The sequence below is a fragment of the Mus caroli genome, chromosome 16 (genome assembly GCF_900094665.2).
Source record: "Mus caroli chromosome 16, CAROLI_EIJ_v1.1, whole genome shotgun sequence".
Lineage (NCBI taxonomy): Eukaryota > Metazoa > Chordata > Mammalia > Rodentia > Muridae > Mus > Mus caroli.
The window spans coordinates 28430504-28449783 of record NC_034585.1 but is presented as its reverse complement, the minus strand read 5'-3'; the positions used below and the strand labels follow the sequence as shown (position 1 = coordinate 28449783).

The following is a 19280-nucleotide window of genomic DNA, read 5'->3' as shown; positions in this document are numbered from 1 at the left end:
ACACACACACACACACACACACACACACACACACACACACACCCTTTCATCTGTTCTCTACCACTACAACTACCACTTCAACAATGTAAAGCCAGACATGGCAGCTTAATCTGTAATCCCAGTACTCAGGGGGCTGATGCAAGAAGACAACTGGAAGTTCTAAGCTAGCCTGGGCCACAAAGTAAAATTCTGTCTCAAAAACCACAAAACAGCAGGGACAAAGTAAATGCTATAAAATGGATCATACAGTGCGTAGCCGGCTGATCTGGCTTTCTACACTCAGCTTGGCTCTCTGGAAACCCATCCAGACCGTTGGATACAAGCTTTCCTTTTTTGTGTCTAAGTCACCCTCTCTAACTTGGGCCATTGTATAACTGTTTACTTGCTGAAGGTCATCTGGGTTGTTTCCAGTTTGGATTTATTATGAATAAAGCCGCTGTGAAGATTCCTGGGCAGGATCTTGTATAAACATATTTCTCTTGGATAAACTCCCAGGGATGCAACCATTGGGTCATATGGTAGGTGCAGACTTTGTTTCTAAAGAAACTGGGGAGCTGTTTGCAGCTCTAGAGTAACAGAAGCATGCTACATTCCCAGCAGAGGACCCAGCGTCGCCACACACTTGCCAGAATTTGATGGCATCGCTACTTTTAGTAGTGTGAGGGAGTCAGATCCTCTGGAACTGGAGTTACGGTTGTGAGCTGCCATGTGGGTGCTGGGAATTGAACCCTGGTCCTTTGGAAGAACAGCCAATGTTCTTAACCACTGAGCCAATTCTCCAGCCCCCTACTCTTAAAATTTTTATTTATTTGTTATTACAGATTTTTCAGATAGAGTCTCATGTAGGCCCGGGTAGCATGAACTTTTTATAGAGAGCAAACTGACTCAAACTGCCCAGCAGCCTCCTGTCTCAGCATCCCAAGCCATGTGATTACAGGCGTATGGTTTCATGTCTGGCCACTGCTTTTTTATTTTAGCCATGTTGAAAATCATGCATGACTATCTCGTCATGGTTTGACTTTTCAATTCTCTAGTAGCTAATGATGCTTACCTACCACCTGTCTCAGGTCAGATGGCTGATAAACCCCACAGTGGGGGTGAATGATTAAGCAACACAGTGGTTTAGGAAGGGGGAAAGCTAACATTTCTGCAAGCTGGGAGCTCAATTTCAAGGTGGTGATGGGGGCGGGGGCCTACTTCCTGGGCTGACAATTTTTGCTGTGACTTTACTTAGCAGGAGGGAATGGTGGGGGTGTCTTAGACCTCTGTCACAAAGCCCCTAACCCACTGATGAAGGTGGCTTCATGACCTACCACCTCCTAAGACCTTCTCACACCTGGCTGCTTTGAACTGTCAACTTGGCAGAATTTGGAGGCGGCTCCATCTGTGAGGACACTTCCAGAAAGGATTCGCTTAGGGTAGGAGAGCTACCTCCACTGGCTGCAATATCTAAGGGAGGTCTCATATGCAAAGAAGCCTGAGGAAAAAGCTGCTCGCCTACTCATGATTCTTCCTGAGCTGTGCACACTACGGCTATCCGACTCCAGCTCCCTCTGCCTTCCAGTGATGATCCCAGGATTTTCCAGCCCCATGACCCAACCCCCACCAGTACTGGTTTGAAACTTCGGAGCAGTTGCTGGGGCCTCTGGCTCTCTGGTGTGTACACAGGCATTGTCCAGACTGGCCAGCCTCTACTGTGTAAGCCAATCTAATGCATTCCTTTAAAAGTCCTCCTTCCCTATTCCTCTAGAGAACCACAATCCACCAGCGCCGAGGGGAGCAGGATTTCGGCATATGCCTTTGGAGGTCACACAAGCGTTCAGACCACAGCCTGGGGCATACACATCCCGAGTTTGTCCTGAATTTTGAACATATTTTAGATGCTTTAGGAGGTTTTCCAACCCATGAAGCCTAAAATCGTTTCTGCTCATCTATAACACCCCCCCTATGTTTTTTCCAACATAATGTTTTTATTGATTCTTTGGGAATTTCACATCGTGCACCCTGACCACACTCACTTCCCAATCCTTCCATGTCTGCCCCCACCCTTGTGACCTGCCCCCCAAAATAAAATTAAAATTAAAACTAAAATTAAAAAGCAAAGCAAAATAAACAGACCTAAGTCTGGTTTATGTTATCTATATACTCAGTGGAGCTTGACTAAACTCTTGAGTGTCCTGTCCAGACTGTGGTGGCACTGGGCTCTACACTATCACCTAACTGTCAGTGACAGAGTTTTATGTTTCCTGAGAACTCACAGCCCCAAACCCTCTGCACCCAACCCAGAGAGGCAGAGCGCTGCAGAGGGCTGATTCTGCCCGTCCCTGTCCAGCACGGGACAGCTCCAGCAGGCAAGAGTGTCCTGCTGGGCTCTGCCTGGCTGTCTGTCCTCTCTCACCACTGCCAGACATGCCTCCTCTGCTCCGATTTCAATGTTCTCAGTCTTGCTAGGCTTCCCACACCCGTGCGAGATCCTGGGCCTGGGGCTGCTTCTCGGTGTGGAGGAGCCCTTGCTCATGACCATTTAAAGCAGACTCCCCATGGGGAGGCAGATGGAAGCACAGCTATTGTGGCAGACGCCACTGCTGATTTGAACACTTGCATCCAGAAACCCTAGGCCACATAGGAAAGGCTTCCAGGATGACGGAGGTGTCCATTCTAGCCTTTGCCCTTTCGTACACCAGGCTTCTATCTGTGTTATTGACCCCCCCCCCCCGCCATGAGTGTCGGTCGGTATCCAGTAACTGAACTGGTTCCCACCAAAGGAGCCACAAGTGAAGTGGGCTCAGTCTAGTTAAGATTGGGTTAGAAGACTGACCCAAGTGCAGCTTGGGAGCAGCATAGTCTCGCAATGGCCTCTAGGGGAAAAAAATTCAGTAAGAATCTCCAGTGTCACCCAGCTGCCGAGAAGGGGTGTTCAAAGCCAGGGTGGGCAGCTGAAAACACCAGCACCCCCTTCTATCAGCTGGCCCAGAGCTTTAGGCTGTTCTGCCTCCAACCTGCCTGGGCAGATCACTAATGCAGGGTATAGGTGGAGTGTCCTGGGTGGGAACACATCAGTACACCATCTTCCAGAGGCACCAGTGTCTTCTGGCACAGCCAGATTCTCCTAAACCCCAAGGTCACTCAGGAGGAGCCAGGTAGATGGAACAAAGGTGCCGAGGAGATGGGTACTGGATGGCATGGCCTCCAAAGAGAGAAGTGACTGTGACTACAGAGATAGACGCAGGAACAAAGGGTGCCATTTACAGGAGAATCATTTCCACTCACTATAAAGAAAGACTGTATAGAGAGCTGTCCAAAGACACAAGACACATTTCCATCAATGGACACATTCACATGCATCAAGCCTTGGCTGGAAGATGCTGGTCAAGGTTGCTAGAGCAGCAAGGTTCACCCTCAGGGATGACAGGAGCATGAAGCTCTGGGCAATGGAGACTTTAGCAAACCGATCAGGCCAAAGATTTTCCCTACAGATCTTAGCACAGGTTACCCCTTGTACCAGCCTCTCTTCACACCTGCTGTCCCTCTCAGTCTTTACTGATTACATGTCCCCACTACCCTAGGGACATTTAATTCATTTTGGCTCAGCTGATACCCCCCCAACACACACACACACACACACACACACACACACACACTGTGCCTCCTGCACTAACCAGGTAGCTCTCCATCTAGCCACACAGTGTTCCTATAGCAGATTTCTTTCCCTCAAATGAGCCAGAAATCAACTAATGCCCCACTTCCCTTTAAGGACAAATCTTTGGTAGAAGTATTTTAATTTCAATTTTTTTTTATTTTTTGGTTTTTGGAGACAGGGTTTCTCTGTGTAGCCCTGGCTATCCTGGAACTCACTCTGTAGTCCCAGCTGTCTCAGTTTCCAAGGAGCTGGGATTAAAGGCGTGTGCCTATACTGCCCAGCTGTGGTTATTTTCCTTGTAAGAACATCTCAGAAATCTTTAAAAGCCACTTTGGAGACAGAATTTTCTGGTTTTCTATGAGTATGAATGCCTGCACATATGTATGTGCACCATTTGTGTGTGCAGTGCCTGCATAGGCCAGTAGAGGACATCAGATCCCCTCCAACTGGAGGCAGACCCCTGGAAGCATCTGGGTTCTCTGGGAGAGAAGCCAGTTCTCTTAATCACTGAGCCATTTCTCTAGGTCCAGGTCTTCCTGTTTTTATGAATCACTTGCTTTAAGAAATAAAGGTGGGTAGTTTCACTATATCCCTTAGCAAGGCACCAGTACAGCTTGGACACTCTGCTGGCCAGTGAGCTCTATAGATTCCAGAGTGAGAGAGGATAAGAGGGAAGAGTCACAGGACAGAAAGTGCGGGGTCCCTGGTGCCTGAGGGATGGGGTGTTCTGCCCTGCTGGGAACTGGACATCTAAAGACAAGGAGGTCGAGAAGCCTGCGGTACAAGTCATTTTCCCTGGCAGCAGGCAAGGTCTGCAGAGGGCGCACAGCTCTTCCTGAATGCACAGTGCTTACACTGAAGATGAAGGGGAATTCTCCCTGATCAAGGGTTGTACTTATGTGCAACGAAGCAGAAACCATGCCGAGTCCTATCAGCAAGCTGGACAAAGGCAGCGTGATGTAAGAAGAGCAATTTGTGCCCATGCCGCCTGTAGCGTGGTTCCCGCCAAATTCCCAGGCAACCTTCCCAGTTAAGCCTCTGGACATGGAACTCCTGATGTTGTAACTTTCAAGGATTTGAACAAATAAAAAATAAGTATGGATGGATTAAAAAGAAAAAGGCAGAAAGTCACTGCTTTCCAAAACCCTCCAGCATCCAGGAACCTTGTCTCCTGCATGCAATGGACAGTGCTCCACATGGAGGTGCAGTTTAAATCCCTCACGTGGCAAGGGTGGAGAACTGGAGTGTGATTTCCAGCCGGGCCTTTTGCTCTGGAGCCCATACAAATGGGTTTTAGCAAATGCTGAGGGAGTTTACAGTGTATGTTCTAAAGACATATATTAGCATAGAAAACATCCATTTTCTTGCTACAGGGATTTAGCATATAACTAGATGTTCTGTTTTGTGTCCCTCAAATATAACCAGAAGTATATCTTAGTCTGTAGCAGCAGAACCCACAGAACCCCTCCCCGTACCCGCCCCCCGGGATAGGCAAGATCTACTGACTGTGGTTATACACACACCTAGACCCAACACTTACAGACTAAAGTAGGAGGACCCTTGAACCAAGGAGTTGGAAACCGGCCTGAGCAACATTGTAAAATGGTGTCTCCAAAATACCAAAGGACTGCATGTTTAGTCTGAACTTAATTGATAATCCTTCTAAGTCATAGCAGTTAGGGATGTCAGGGCATTTACTTAAGAGTGTGATTGGAAAAAGACCAAGGAAATGAGCAGCACAGACACTGGTGACAAGAAGGGCACACCTCGATCCTGCAAACTCCTTGCCTACGTGCTAATCTGTATGTAACCACAATGGCACACACACAGACCCCACACCAGGAGAGACTCTTCAGAATAGCTGACCAGCAGTCCCCCAGGGTCAGGACTGTGACCGAAGGTGATAAAGGAGTTGTTGCTGATGGGAAGAGACTAAGGGTGCCATGGGGGTGGCTGGGGCTACACTGTGTGCTGTGTGACAAACAGGCCCACGGGGCCTTTGGTGGAGGCTGGGTGAGGTCTGCAGCCTGGTTATCAGCATCAAATACGTGGCGATGTCTTTATGTGATTTACAATGGGATTTGATACGGTCGTTGAGTGAGGAGGACCTATCTGTTGTTTTTGCAATTTTTATACGATTCTAAGAGGATTTCAGAGCCAGGCGGTGGTGGCGCACTCCTTTAATCACAGCATTTGGGAGGCAGAGGCAGGCAGATCTCTGAGTTTGAGGCCAGCCTTGTCTACAGAGTGATTTCTAGGACAGTCAGGGCTACACAGAGAAACCCAGTCTCGAAAAAACAAAAACAAAACCAATTTTTTTTTCAGATAAATGGGAAAAGGGTTCATTTTCTCAGTCACTAGTAACCATGTGTACACTAGGAAAGTGCTCTATCCCTGAGATACAGCCCCAGAGTGGACAAAGGGGTTTAGAAAATCCTTAGGAAGCTATTCCTATTTGCCCCGTGAGCCCCGGGAAGGCCTGTCCCCTGAGCACTGGGGTCTGGCAAGTTGTGAGGATGTTAGGGTGCTCTTCAAGGCCAACCCTCCCTTTGGTTGCCTACCTTGTCCCATTTTCTCTGTCACAGACACTTCGGGCCTTTCCTGGGAGCTGTGACAGGGGTCTGGAGAGACGGGCAGCTAGCATCGTGGCACCAAGTTGTAAGATAGTCTGCTTCCTTCTGGTGGCTCTGAAACACAAAACGCACGCTCAGCGCCTTCCACTTGGGAGTTTTAGTCAGGAACGGCCATTTTCTTCTTCAAATTATTCAAGTTAACAGACTAGGCCCAGCTCGAGGTACACCCTCATGGGATGGAAAATCGGGACACAAGGTGTACCAACAGCTCTCAGGGCAACCATGAATGTCACACCCAAGTGTGACAGGCAACATCGAATTAGGCCAGTGATCCTCAAACCCAGCAACCGTGGGCTGACTTGGGGACATAACCAGGGGGAAAGGCCTGCCTAGCTTTGCAACATCATCTGTAAAGCTCAAGAATTGTACGGCTGAGTTTTCAAAGTCACAAAACCATAATGCTTTCAGGAAGTTTATAATTTCGTGTTGGCCCACATTTGTCCTTGGCTGTATGTGACCTACAGGCCACAGGTTTGACACACCCGGTGGGGAGTCCTTTGAGAACATCACATAATCATTTTACAAGCTCTTAACCACTGAGCTGAGGTGGGCGGGGCCAGGGTTTCTAGCTCTGTGACTGCTGTTCCTGCATCCAGGTTCCTGATATCCATCACAACATCCATCTGAGGTGACCAGGACACCGACCTTCACTCACAGCATAACCCCATCCTCTGCTGATTGCTCTTGCAGCCCCATACCAAACACCACTGGCTCAGTACACCACTCCCTCTCACCCCTCAACTTAAGGCTACGAGATTGAGTTAGTCCGAAACCCCTAGACTCTAGCGCCTAAAACAAAGAGTCTGGAACTACAGATGAAGGCAGAGACTCTTCACATTATGACATTTAAAACATTAAACACACACACACACACACACACACACACACACACTCCCCAGGTAGGGTAGTCCTTGCAATCCTACCACGTGGGTGGCTGAGGCAGAAGAATTGCAAGTTGGAAGTCAGCCTAGACTACTATACAGCAAGTTCCTCAGCAGCCTGGACTATAAGACTGCAAAAAACAACAACTCCCCAAAGCAAAACAATAACAAAACCTGCACACAGTGAGAAAACAAAGACCACACATCCAACCACTCATCCTTCCTCAACTAAGGTTAAACTGAAGTACTTCATACATCACTCAGTGCCACCTAAGGTTCCACTCTGCCCCAGGGCGAGTAATGTCACAGCCACAAGTCAAACCCAGACAAGACTGGTAATGAGATGGCTGACTAATCAGCCAGACCCCTGCTCGCCACAGGAGGGAGCACCAGGATTTACCTCCTGTAACCTTCTGAAAACGAAGAGGTCTCCTCGCTTGTGTTATGTGTCCATTAGTGACGCTGGTCAGCTTGTATGCTGGCAACTCCCTTGTTAACAGTGACACCTTCTGGCTGAAGGCCTAGGAGGGGAGGCTGGGAGGTGGTGACCCACATGACTGGAGCCCAGGGCATTGGTCTCTTGTTGACCCCTCCTTTGTATAACTGGCTTTGATTTGTCACACCCATCTTAATGATAAGATCCCAGCGGGATCTTATCCTACATCTATGAGTGCTGGAATCAAAGCATGCGCCACCACACCTGGTACACAGACTTCTAAAGCCACCAGGGTGCTTTAGAGCCTAGGTGCTCCATCCGGATGACATTATCAAATCTGGATCACCTCCCAAAGTTCCCTCCTCTGCAGGTGAAAAAATAGTTCCCTTAGGATCTGAGGAGGTGGCTCAGTAGTTAAAACTACCAGCTGCTCTTTCAGAGGACCCAGGTTTGATTCCCAGCACTCACTGGGCAGTCACAACCGTCTTGAACTCCAGTTCCAAAGAATCCAACACCCTCTCCTAACCTCTTCAGGCACCACGCATGGGTGTGGTGCAAAGACATGCACAAAGGCAAAACATAAAGTAAAAAGTTAAATAAAAATTTACTAATTTCCATAGTGAGAGAGGACAGTCAGTTAAACCTACCCCTTTCAAACTTCAAACCAGGATTTAAGGCTCAAACCATACCTAGCTCATGGCAGCCTGAGACTAGTCAACAAGCTAGCACGGACAGTGCTCACCAAAGGAGGCAGGCAGTGGTGTTTAGCTGTTGAATTTCCCGAGAGGCAGACAGGACCCCTTAGACTTGTATTCTTTCTTTCTCTTCTTGAACTTGGCCTCTTTTGTACTCTTGGTCCTGTGAGCCACTTCCATTCCATACCTCCTCTTGTGTTTGTTTTGTTTTTCAAGACAAGGTTTCTCTGTCTATAATCCTGGCTGTCCTGGAACTCTCTTTGTAGACCAGGCTGGCCTCGAACTCACAGAGAGATCTGCCTCCTGAGTGCTGGGATTAAAGGCATGTGCCACCACCACCCTGCTCTCTGCATCACTTTCTTCACTGCCCAATTTGCTCACTTTCCAGCAGTGTCTGATGCATGCCTGATGAGGCAGCTCTCTCCAGCCTCAAAACCTCTGCCTTCCTTCCCTTCCTCTCCCCCTCCCCCTCTTTTCCTCCCCCTCCCTCTCCCCCTCCCTCTCCCTCACTAGATGGCTGGTGCTGATGCTGGGAAGGGTCTTCTGTCCCTTCAGTCTTTGGAGTGCTATCCATTGCCAGTTGTGGTTTGAATGCAGTTGTTCCCTAGAAAACTCCATGTTGAATGTAGGGGAGAGGGGGCTAGAGATGGAATCTAGGGCTCCAAACATTTAAGCAAACGTTCTTCTACTGAGCTTTTCCCCAAGCCAATCAGACTAAGATCCAACTGTCATTGTAGCAGTGTTGGGTCATGGGGTAATTAGGCAGGAGGATCTTGAATTCAAAATCACCTTCAGCTACAGAGAAAATTCAAGGCTAGCTTGAGCTCCATGAGATTACAGAAGCAAATACGACCCAAACTGAAACAAACAAACAAACAGGCAATCAGGAGCCAGGCAGCACCTATAATCTCAACACTTGGGAGGCTGGGGAAGAAGGAACACATATTGGAGACCACCCAGCCTGGGCTATAAAAGAAGCTCTCCCTGTCTTTAAACAACAAAAAAGTGATTAGTAATTAGGAGGAATTAGTGCCTGTCCCCAGGGAGACGTCACTCCCATGGGGCTGCATGAATTACTGTCAGAAAAGGTCTTTATGAAGCAATCCATCTGCTGCATTCACCACATTCATACAAGCGCCCACTTCCTGCTGTGCTACGAACAGCCTGGGGCCCTGAACAGCCTGGGGCCCTGAACAGCCTTCAGCCCTGAACAGCCTGGGGCTCTCATGAGAAGCTGTGCTTTGGACTCCCAGGGCTTCAGAACCATGATTCAAATTAAACCTCTTTTCTTTCAAAGTTATCAGTTTCGGGTGTTCTGTTATAGCAACAGAACCATCCAAAAGTCACTCCCCCTTTTAAGGTGCTCCCAAGCAACACACAGCACAAACTCTGTAGGTCCACGCCCCTTAATCCTCACACTGCCCTTAGTTTACTTAACCTTCTTCAACTGAGACAAAACCTTGTGAGACCAGAGGCCTGGCCCATCTTTTTGGCCACTCTGAGTAACCGTCAATGTCCAGAACAACCCGAGGAGGCACGGGCAAGCCTCTGCTGATCACCTTGAGGGTAGGAAGGCACCATGTGACCCATACTGATGTTCCCACGGCAGGGCCCTGCAGGGAGAGCAGAGCCTGACTTGGCCTCTGTGGAAGACCCAGGCCAGAGCTGGCCTCATTCTTTCTAGGATGCCATTTCTGAGTAGCCAGCTGAACACGCATAACTCCACCTCCTCCCGCCACAGCCGAAGCCCGGTCACTCTGCTGCCGGCTGATTTCAAATGCAGTCTGTAATTAAAGACCTTCCCCAGCTCTTGGCTCACTGCCCGTGGAAGAAAAGGCTTCAGTATAATCTCCAAATAGAGGGTTGCTTTCAACTTAGTTTTCCTCAGAGTCAGCAAAATGTAAAGTGCTATAGACAAAATAGCTTAAAGTGCCTAAAAACACAGGCCTTTGAATCATGCCTACTTACAAGATGGTCTCTCACACCCAGGGCGGTAGACCTTTACATCTGAAGGCAGGGCGTCATTCTGAGCTATACCCCCAGCCTGGACTTGGTTTCTGGAACACACCTGAGGACTTTCCCAGTTGCTCTTGCTATCTTAAAGCCTCAGGCTGGATTTTAATCTCCATAGAACAGGAAGTTCTTGGATCTGCTTTCAGGTTTGGGGAAAGAAATGGTTACAGGAAGTAGGTGGGTGCTGGAAAAAGGAAGTGCTCCAGAGGGCTGAGGGTGCCTTTAACCTTGAAACTCAGGTCCCAGAGTGAAAAGGGCACAAGGGTCTGACTCAGAGAGGCCAGAAGCATAGGATGTTGTCACAATATAAAGATGCTAAGAAAACTTGGACCTCCTCTCAAGAGACCCGCTCCAAGATCCATGTGGGAAACCCAAGATGAACCCCTTTTATCCTCCCAGGTCAGTCTCGATTGGTGGTGACTTGTGCCACGTCCACTAGGAGTGGACAGCTAAGCAAGACCCGGTTCTGACCCATATGCATAGCATGTATCCTTGTCGGCTACTGGGTTAGTCCTCTTGTGCTGTAAAGTGAGAACCTGGAAGAGGCCACAGCTGCCTGCCTTCCAGTGTGTCAGAAGTTAGGTCTCCCCTAATCCCCTTCGGGTAAGCTATTCCCAGAAGATGAAGGACATCTGTGGTGTCAGGAGTATCGGAGTGGGAATTTGGGTATGACGACTAAATGGGCCGTTCCGCTGCAACGTGGGAGAGAACCCTGCCCCACCGAGGAGGTAAGCTGCACCCTCTGCAGGTATCCCACGTTGAAGTACCCAGGTCAGAAACCAAAGTCCCAACCTGGCAGCTCACAGCTAATTTTGGTCACCTTACATTTCCAATAATTACTTGCTTCAGTCCAGTGGTCTGTTGTGGTTTGCTTCATTTTGTTTGGGGGTGTCAGAGACTGAAGCCAGGGCTCTGGACATTTTTCTCCTCACCATTTGGTGGCTTTGTTTGGCCTGGCCACAGGTAATGAGAGTTTCCCAGAAGTGCCTCAGAAGAACCAGGCAACATGTTCTAAAACAACTTTGTCCAAAGAGATGGCTGCCAGCCCTCTGTCTGGACCGGAAGCCTGAGCGGATCCCACAGGTTCATCATCCTGAGTGAACACACCTGGATCACAACTGCAGATGTAAAGTCACAACTCATCTCAACCGAGTCCATAAAGCCAAGGACTCTGCCATGCACCCGTTCGGCAGAGACACACCGAATGCTGGCACCTTGATCTGGCCAGGGAACTCCGGGCACAGATGAAGTACTGTACGGTTGTCACCATCGGAGACTATTCTGTCAACTGCCTCTTCCCAGGCTCCTCTGAGCCTGCAGGATATGCTCTCCACAGCTGTAGCTGCACAGGGAGATGGCCTGTCCTTGACCCTCGATGACTTAGATGACCCAAGATGACCCCTAGGAAAGAAATGAGGTAGAGGAGCTATGCTTAGGCTCTGTACGTTGGAGACCTAAGACCTGCTGAGGGTACGGAGATGGAGGAAGATTCTGCTGAACGTTGTCATTGAGTCTTTGTCTGCCTTCTATTCGGAGAATGGCTCACTGTTGGCCTTACAATGACAAGAGGATTCCTGGCACACCACAGCTTCAGAGCCATTTCCTTTCTTGTCCCCTCTGTCTGGAAACCCTTCATCAGATAGGCACATTTACAGAGCTCTTACCTCAGTTACTCGTGCCTGCACCCTGCCCTAGCCTGGCAATTGCTCTGTGCCTTCCTTGCTTCCGTGTTTTGCTTTGCTGCTGGCATTTACCCCACTACAACCTTCTACACATTATTTTTACCTTATCTGCATCTTTGCATCTTGTCCGATTGCAAACTCTGGGAGTAAGGGGATTCCTGCTCTACACACCGAAGACACACAGTTGAGAGAATTAAGAGAGTTTTAAGCTATTCCTTTAATCCCAGCACTTGAAAGGCACACTAGTGCCTCAGATATATGACTTAAGGCTTTGTTCTTTGATGTACTCAGCATAACTGGGGCCATCTGAGTGATCACTGTGTTGGAGCTGTCCGTCGGAGCCTGGTGGGGTCACCAGTGACTCCTCCTCTCCTCGAGTCAACAGCAGATAGAAATAGTTCAGCTGTGAGGGGTGGGCCCTCTGAGGACCCGTCCACCCATGCCTGACTTTAGAAGCTGATTCTTTTGTAGACATCCATGGTTCTCTGTGCTCTTACCAACTCTTACTAAATCAGTTGCTATACCATCACTCTTTAATGTCTAAGCCTCCCTTATCCTATACCAAATCCGATTTATTTCACACCTAACTGGTACAAATAACATCTCTTCCAAAGCATGTGAGCCACCATGTGGTTGCTGGGAATTGAACTCAGGACCCCTGGAACAGCAGTCAGTGCTCTTTACCTCTGAGCCACCTCTCGAGCCCCAAGCTACCTTTTCTAATTGCCTACACCAAAACCAGTCTCTCAACAGGGACTGTAATCCCAGCTACTCGGGAAGTTGGGGCAGGGGGTTAAAGCCTTCCTGGGCTATAAGTCTAAGGTCAGCCTAGCTAACTTAGTGGGACATCAACCCAAAATAATAAAAATCAGTTTGAGGATATAACTCAGTGGGAAGCACTTACTTATCATTCGTGATGTCTTAGTTTCAACCCTTCTCACAGGAAAACAAAAATCAAACAACACAAAACACCCTCCCCCTCTGTTTCTCTGTAATGACAATCACCTAGTCGGTGTATATTGGCATTCATACCTACTCACAAGCCCACATACGCTGCGAGCACCCCACCAATAGGACTCAGGTGGTGAATCACCTATAGGTTTCCTCTATAGATGAAATCATGTATGAAACATAAATGTCTCCGTTCAGCTTCCTGGCCTACGGTGTCTATACCCAGTCCTTCAGAATGAACCTGATGTCGAAAGAAAGGCATCTGCTGCGTCACAAAATATCCTGGCAAGAGGAAGCCTCTGCAACTCGTCCAAGTGAGAACCTCTGGGCTAGACAGTGACTCTGCACCTGCTGACTATGGGCCGACTTTGGCTCACTGGCTGGAAAAACATGCGATGGATGACAAGCCGCCTCCTCCTGGAAGGAGTAGCCACAGGGTTAGGGAAAAGGACGTCGGAGCCCCACCCAGATGCGCGGACCCACGCAATCCTGGCGCCTTCCAACGGGCAAGGGGTAGGATGGAGTCGTACAGGCTCCTCCTCCTCCACGCCGCGCCTGACGTCGCAGTAGATCGCGCAGCCAATCCCAGAGCTGCGGTCCCTTCCAGCCGGCAAGAGGGCGGGGACCAAGGGGGCTCGGCCAAGACTGAGCTCCCATTGGCTGAAGCAGCACCACCTAGACAAAGCCGCACTGTCCTCCAGCGGTTGCGCTGGGGTGACTGCCGGCCTGGCGCTGCCAAGGCCCCCGTCACTCGGGCAACCCCAGACGACCCCCGCAGCGCCGCCACCAATGCCCGAACCAGAACTCTCCTCCTCTTCCCCCAAGCACCGAGGCCCACCCAGTCTCCACCAACCCTGGCTCTGCTCGCGCTCACGCGACTGGACCCGTGGCCTCACCGCTGTCCAGCATCCTTTCCGCGCACAGCAGGCGCGGAGGAGGCGCTGCCAAAACCCAGAGAATAGAGCCTAGTGGAGGCCACGGGAGGAGGGGGACGGACGTAGAGCAAGGTCGGGAGATGGGTCGGGACCACGCCGTGCCTTGCGAAGGCTGCATAAGTGGCTTCGACCCAGACTCGGCCTTGAACTACAAAGTGACCTTGGGCCAGTTCCCTCCACTCGTGGGGCCTCGGTTCCCTTCTGTGAAATCGCACCGGCAGTGAACGATGAGTGCTGAACGTTTCACCTGGGGCCACGCGGCCGCGTGATCAACCCCGGGCCTCCGGTAGCGATAATAAAAGACCTTGTTCCTGGAGGCGCGCTCGGAGGAAATGAGAGGCCAGCAGAGGGTGGCGGCTGCAGACCACCTGGGACCGAGGCAGAGAGAGCAATCGCTCCATCTCTGCTTCCTCTTCGGCCGCAGGGCTGTCTAGAGGACACGATGTCCCTTCCCCACCCGCCTTCCAAGGACCCGGCTCAGTAGCCGCGCAGGACTAACCCAAACCGAGCAGACTGCGCTGGCGTACAGCACCCGCGCTACCGCGGTGAAGACCCTTCCTCTTACCCCAAAGCGAGCCGGCAGGGGGCTCCGCAGCAAGGGCTGGACGGGTGCGCTCGTCTGAACCCGTAGCTCTGCAGGTGCTCGCGCTTCTGGCTTGGAGTTGGCTCGTTGGCTAGGCTTCCCAAGACCCTCTCCCGACCCCTAAAACCGCGGCCTCCTGCTTCTGACACCCGGATGTGCCTTACACACACTCGGGTGCGTGCGTTAGGGCTGCGCCGGGCGGGGCCCGACGGCAGACAGCGCGGAGGCGGGGAGTGCTCAGGCGCAGCCTCCTTAGCCCTCCTTATCCCGGCTGGCTCTGCTCCAGTCAAGGGTGCCCATAATCTCTAGACATCCCGGAGGTAAACCTGCTCATGCAGGGCCATCCTGATCCAAGCCTGGTACAAATCCTCGCTGTCATCTGATCTTCGCTTCCTGGATCCTGAGGGGAGGCAAAAGGTGGGAGAAGGTTTCAGACCCCCAACCCCCAAAACCAGGGGAGATGGTGCCGCTCCAGGAAATGAAGAAACCGCGTGGAGGACGAGACTTCTTCCAGGTCTTTTGTATTTGCTGTCTTTAAAGCTCATCAGGCTAAATGGTTAGTTGGTTGACTTTTCGAATGTCATTTAAGGAACCGACGCTTAAAATTTTTTCTCCTGAGGGTCTTTAACATATCGCACTTTCCCAAGGTTTCACCAATAGACTGTGCGTGTGGTCTGCAGGGGCAGTCACCCATAAGTGACTCCTCAAATCCCACTACCTATTTCCATTATGAGAATCAGACTGAGGAACGACACCAACATCTATTAGCGGTGAGCTATGTTTAGATAAGTGACTTAAGGACTGCGTAGAAAGGGACTGGAAAGAGGAACGTCCGGGGAAGTATGCGGACAATGGGGGACGGAGGCTTTAAAGAAAGCTGCCAGCCCCGTCCCTGGATCTTGAGGATTGAGGCTGTGTGTTCCCTTTTTATACCCATTTCCTGGTACCCAGAGCGCTGAAGACAGGGAGAATCCTGAAAATAGAACGCCTTGGTTCTCTGAGCCCATTTCACAGACTCAAGCCAGACTCAGGTGACCCAGAAAGCCGCTCAGTAGATGGTGCTGTAATCCATAACAATAAATCTCTATACTGTACACTGTCACATGACTTTAATCATTCAGGAGACAGGCAGACAGTTCTCTGAGTTCAAGACTAGTCTGATCTACAGTGATTTTTCGGGATAGCCAGTGCTACACAGAGAAACCCTGTCTCAAAAACCAAAAACAATGATAATCATCGTTATCGTCATCATCCACCTCCCCCCAACAAAAACCCCTACAATCAAAAACCTATAATCATTAGAGTATACTGTGTCACCAGGTTACGCGTTGAGGATTATGCCATGCTAGGAGAGTTAGTCGTCCCACCTAGGAAAACCATAGATTCTAACTTGGGACTCAGAATTATATGTAAAGTTTTTTTTTCTTCTTCTTCCAGACAGGGTTTCTCTGTATAGCTCTGGCTGTCCTGGAACTCACTTTGGAGACCAGGCTGGCCTCAAACTCAGAAATCTGCCTGCCTCTGCCTCCCGAGTGCTGGGATTAAAGGCGTGCGCCACCACCGCCCAGCTATGTGTAAAGATTTATAAAAGACTCTGATAGTTGAACTCTTTGGCTTTACCTTAGACAACTCTTGCTTCAGAATCTTTCCAGCCCAGCTTTGCTGGTGTGACCTGAGAGACCCCCCTACCCAACCAGTCCCTGTGCCTCCTGGCTTCAGGGCATCCCTGTCACAGCCCTCTGTGATGCCCGCAGCAATCCACTGCCTTCTGACACTGGGTCAGCCTGCAAGTGTAAAAGAGCCACCACTACCGGGACTCTCTGACCAAGATTACCCGCTTGAGACACAAATCTGCCACTGATTGCGCCCCTTGGCAGTGCTGAGGTAAGTCTAGTGTACTTCCTGTGATGAAATAAATACCCATGGGGTCTTCGGTAGTGAGTGATGTGACGGACTCAGCTGCACATCTTTTTTCAGGCCACCCTCCCCATTTGACTATAGCCAGACACTCCTGGTCCTGGAGATTCACTCGGTAGCTTTGAAATGAGTCTCCTGTTTGCTGTGATAATGCTGACATACAGAGTAATCCTCTTCCCTAAGAGAATGTCCTACACACATTATCAGACCATGTGCATGAGTTATCAACCTCATATCAACCAACCATTGGGTTCCAGACCACAGAACACCCCCAAGAGTTGTACAGATCACAAGGCCACCCTGAGAAGCCTTATCTACCAAGACACTGCCTCCAAATAAGCAGCCCCCACCCCGATGCCTTTTGTAATATCTGGGTGGCCAAGCCATCTCTCCTAAGAACTTATAGAAAGACATGCCTTGGGTGCTTTTAGACTCTCTATGCACAGAGGGTTACCTCCATCCCAAGGGAATCACTTGACTCTCAAAACTGGCATCTAAATTAAACAGAAAGTGGGCGTGGTTAATGTATTTTGTCTATGTAGTGTATTCCCTGTGAGATTTTTCTTCTCCCCACTTTATATACATATTATTATTGTATTGTTGTTATTACTGGCAGATATAAAGGCAAGCATCACCACCCCTGGCTCTTTTCCCACTTTTAAACATTTTAAACATTATAAAAAGTGAAATTCTCTGTACACCAGTCAACCTTATGATTAGTGAAAATGTTCTTTAGCCACCCCATTACCCATGTAAAGGAGATTCGCATCCCAAATAAGCTATCTGTACACATGTCCTCCTCTTCCCACTTTGGGAGGCAGGAGGACCCAGATGAAGCCAGTGCTAGCTTCAAAGAGGCGTTCTGGCCGTTACGGCAAGCTCTTTCTACCCTGCTAATGAAGAACTGGTTTGTTGGGTTTGAGACTTCATGCCTTCATTTCTCAAATGCTCTACCCTCAAGGGCATCACTAACAACATGGAGACAAGCAGAAAATGGCCACTCCCAGGAGAAAGTCATAGACTGGGTGAGAGTCAGTCACAACTGGGCCCCGGCCGCATCTCAGCTCATTCTCTCCCTAGTACAGTTCTGCCTGCCAATTTGGGAACAGAAGAAAAGGCTTGGCCGTGAATCTGAACACATTAAGCAGAACCTGTGGGAACCAGGTCATTATAAACAAGACATGTGCCAAGATTCCATCTCCTTCCTGCACCTCACGTCCAGACGGAAGACCTGGGGGCCAGGCTCTTTAGCACCTGTGCATTTCACCTGGACCACCAGAGGGCGCTGTTGCAAATATCCAAAGTAGGTTTGGGAGGGAAATGATCTTTGCCATGTACAGATATGAGATGCATGCATGAGCTAAGTGAGTTATCAGGAATCCTACAGTTAAGTCTTCTGAAAGAGGGACAGACATTCAGTGAGAGTGAGGAGCAGGGCCCCCAGGGGAAGTTTCATCGAAGAATCAGCTTTCTGAAAGACTCTCAGAAACTGCAGCACCCAAGTCCCCCCGCTGAATCGGATTCTCACCACCTCCTAGCTCACACTTTGTCCAATGCCAGCCCTTAGCTAATATCTTTCTCCTTTCTGGACTCTGGCCCCGTGTGCCTCTACAGCATCTGCTTGATGCAGACTAAACCACACCTTTAGCCACCTCCAAGTTCTCACTGAACTGTGGTGCTCTGTGAGATCGATGGGGCGAGAAATCATTGCTTCCATCTGCTACTCCAGACCCCGCAGATTTTCTGTTTTGATGCAATTGGGGTTTTCTTTTAAACTGGAGGTCTGGGGAGATGGGATGGGTGTGTTTGGGGGTAGGGGTAGCCAAAGCCATGACATGACTGAGTCTCAACCCCCAACACACATAAAAAGGCAAATGTGGTTGCACATGTGTAATCTCAGTACTTCTATATCAATATGGAAGGCTGAGACAGGAGAATTTTCCAGAAGCTCAATGGACCAGCCAGGCTGGAATACAATGCTCAGAAACAAAACAGATCCTGCCTAATGGTGGAAGGGAGGGCAGACTCCCTAAAGTTGGCCTCTGACCTACAAGTGTAGAGGTACATGAATGCCTGTATACAGAGGGAGAGAGAGAGAGAGGGAGAAGGAGAGGGAGAGGGAGAGGGAGAGAGAGGAGAGAGGAAAGAGAGAGAAAAAAGAGAAAAAAGAGGAGAGAGAATTTTACAAGCATCAAGTAGCTTATTTTACAATTGGTGGTGAAGACAAAAAGTCCAAAAGAGTTTCTGAATCAGTTGTGGGAGGCCCAGGTGGTGTGTTGGGGAAAGACCTTGACAGTTGACCCTAACGTGACAGTTAAAATGAAGTCTACAGATCAAGGAGAACTGGAGGGGGCTTCCTATTCCCTACAGAGAACCCACAAGTGAGCTCAGATAATGTTTGAAGTGCAGCAGAGGTGGGGCGGGGCTGGAATTGGGGAAGTACACAGCCACCCACCTCCTTTCTGTCTCAGGGTGTCTGGGCTTTAAAAGCATTTCAGTTCTGGGAATAGAGCCCAAGGCCTTGTGTACATAAGGCAAGTGTTCTACCGCCGAGATACATCCCCATTCCTTTCCTGTCCCCCGACAAGCATTTTCTTGTGAGTGCCGGGGTTACAGGTGTGTGCCACCAGGGCAGGCTTTATTGGAATCCCTGAAAAGGACTGAGTACAAGTAGATAATAAAGAGTCACGCATCTGAGCTGCTCCATCACACCCCAAACGACAGCAAACTGAAATTCCTTCAGCTCCAGACACTGAGCTCTTGTGCCCTCAGAACTGTGCTGTTTCAAAAAGTCAGTAAATCTACTGAGGAGAGCCTTCTTTCTTTCTTTCTTTCTTTCTTTCTTTCTTTCTTTCTTTCTTTCTTTCTTTCTTTCTTTCTTTCTTTCTTCCTTCCTTCCTTCCTTCCTTCCTTC

The 19280-nt window shown here is 49.5% G+C and overlaps 1 protein-coding gene across 3 annotated transcripts in view; it reads right to left on the bottom strand.

Moving 5' to 3' along the window:
• Positions 1-19280, bottom strand: part of Bdh1 (3-hydroxybutyrate dehydrogenase 1) — a 35927-nt gene that overhangs the window by 14815 nt on the left and 1832 nt on the right. For 2 of the 3 annotated variants that reach the window (XM_021184495.2, XM_021184492.2), the window contains exon 2: positions 6202-6327. In XM_021184495.2, coding sequence (XP_021040154.1) covers positions 6202-6284 — 83 coding nt within the window. In that variant the 5' untranslated portion in view covers positions 6285-6327. Of the gene's footprint in view, positions 1-6201; positions 6328-14431; positions 14850-19280 lie in introns of all 3 variants that reach the window. The other variant, XM_029470416.1, reaches the window with a different exon arrangement.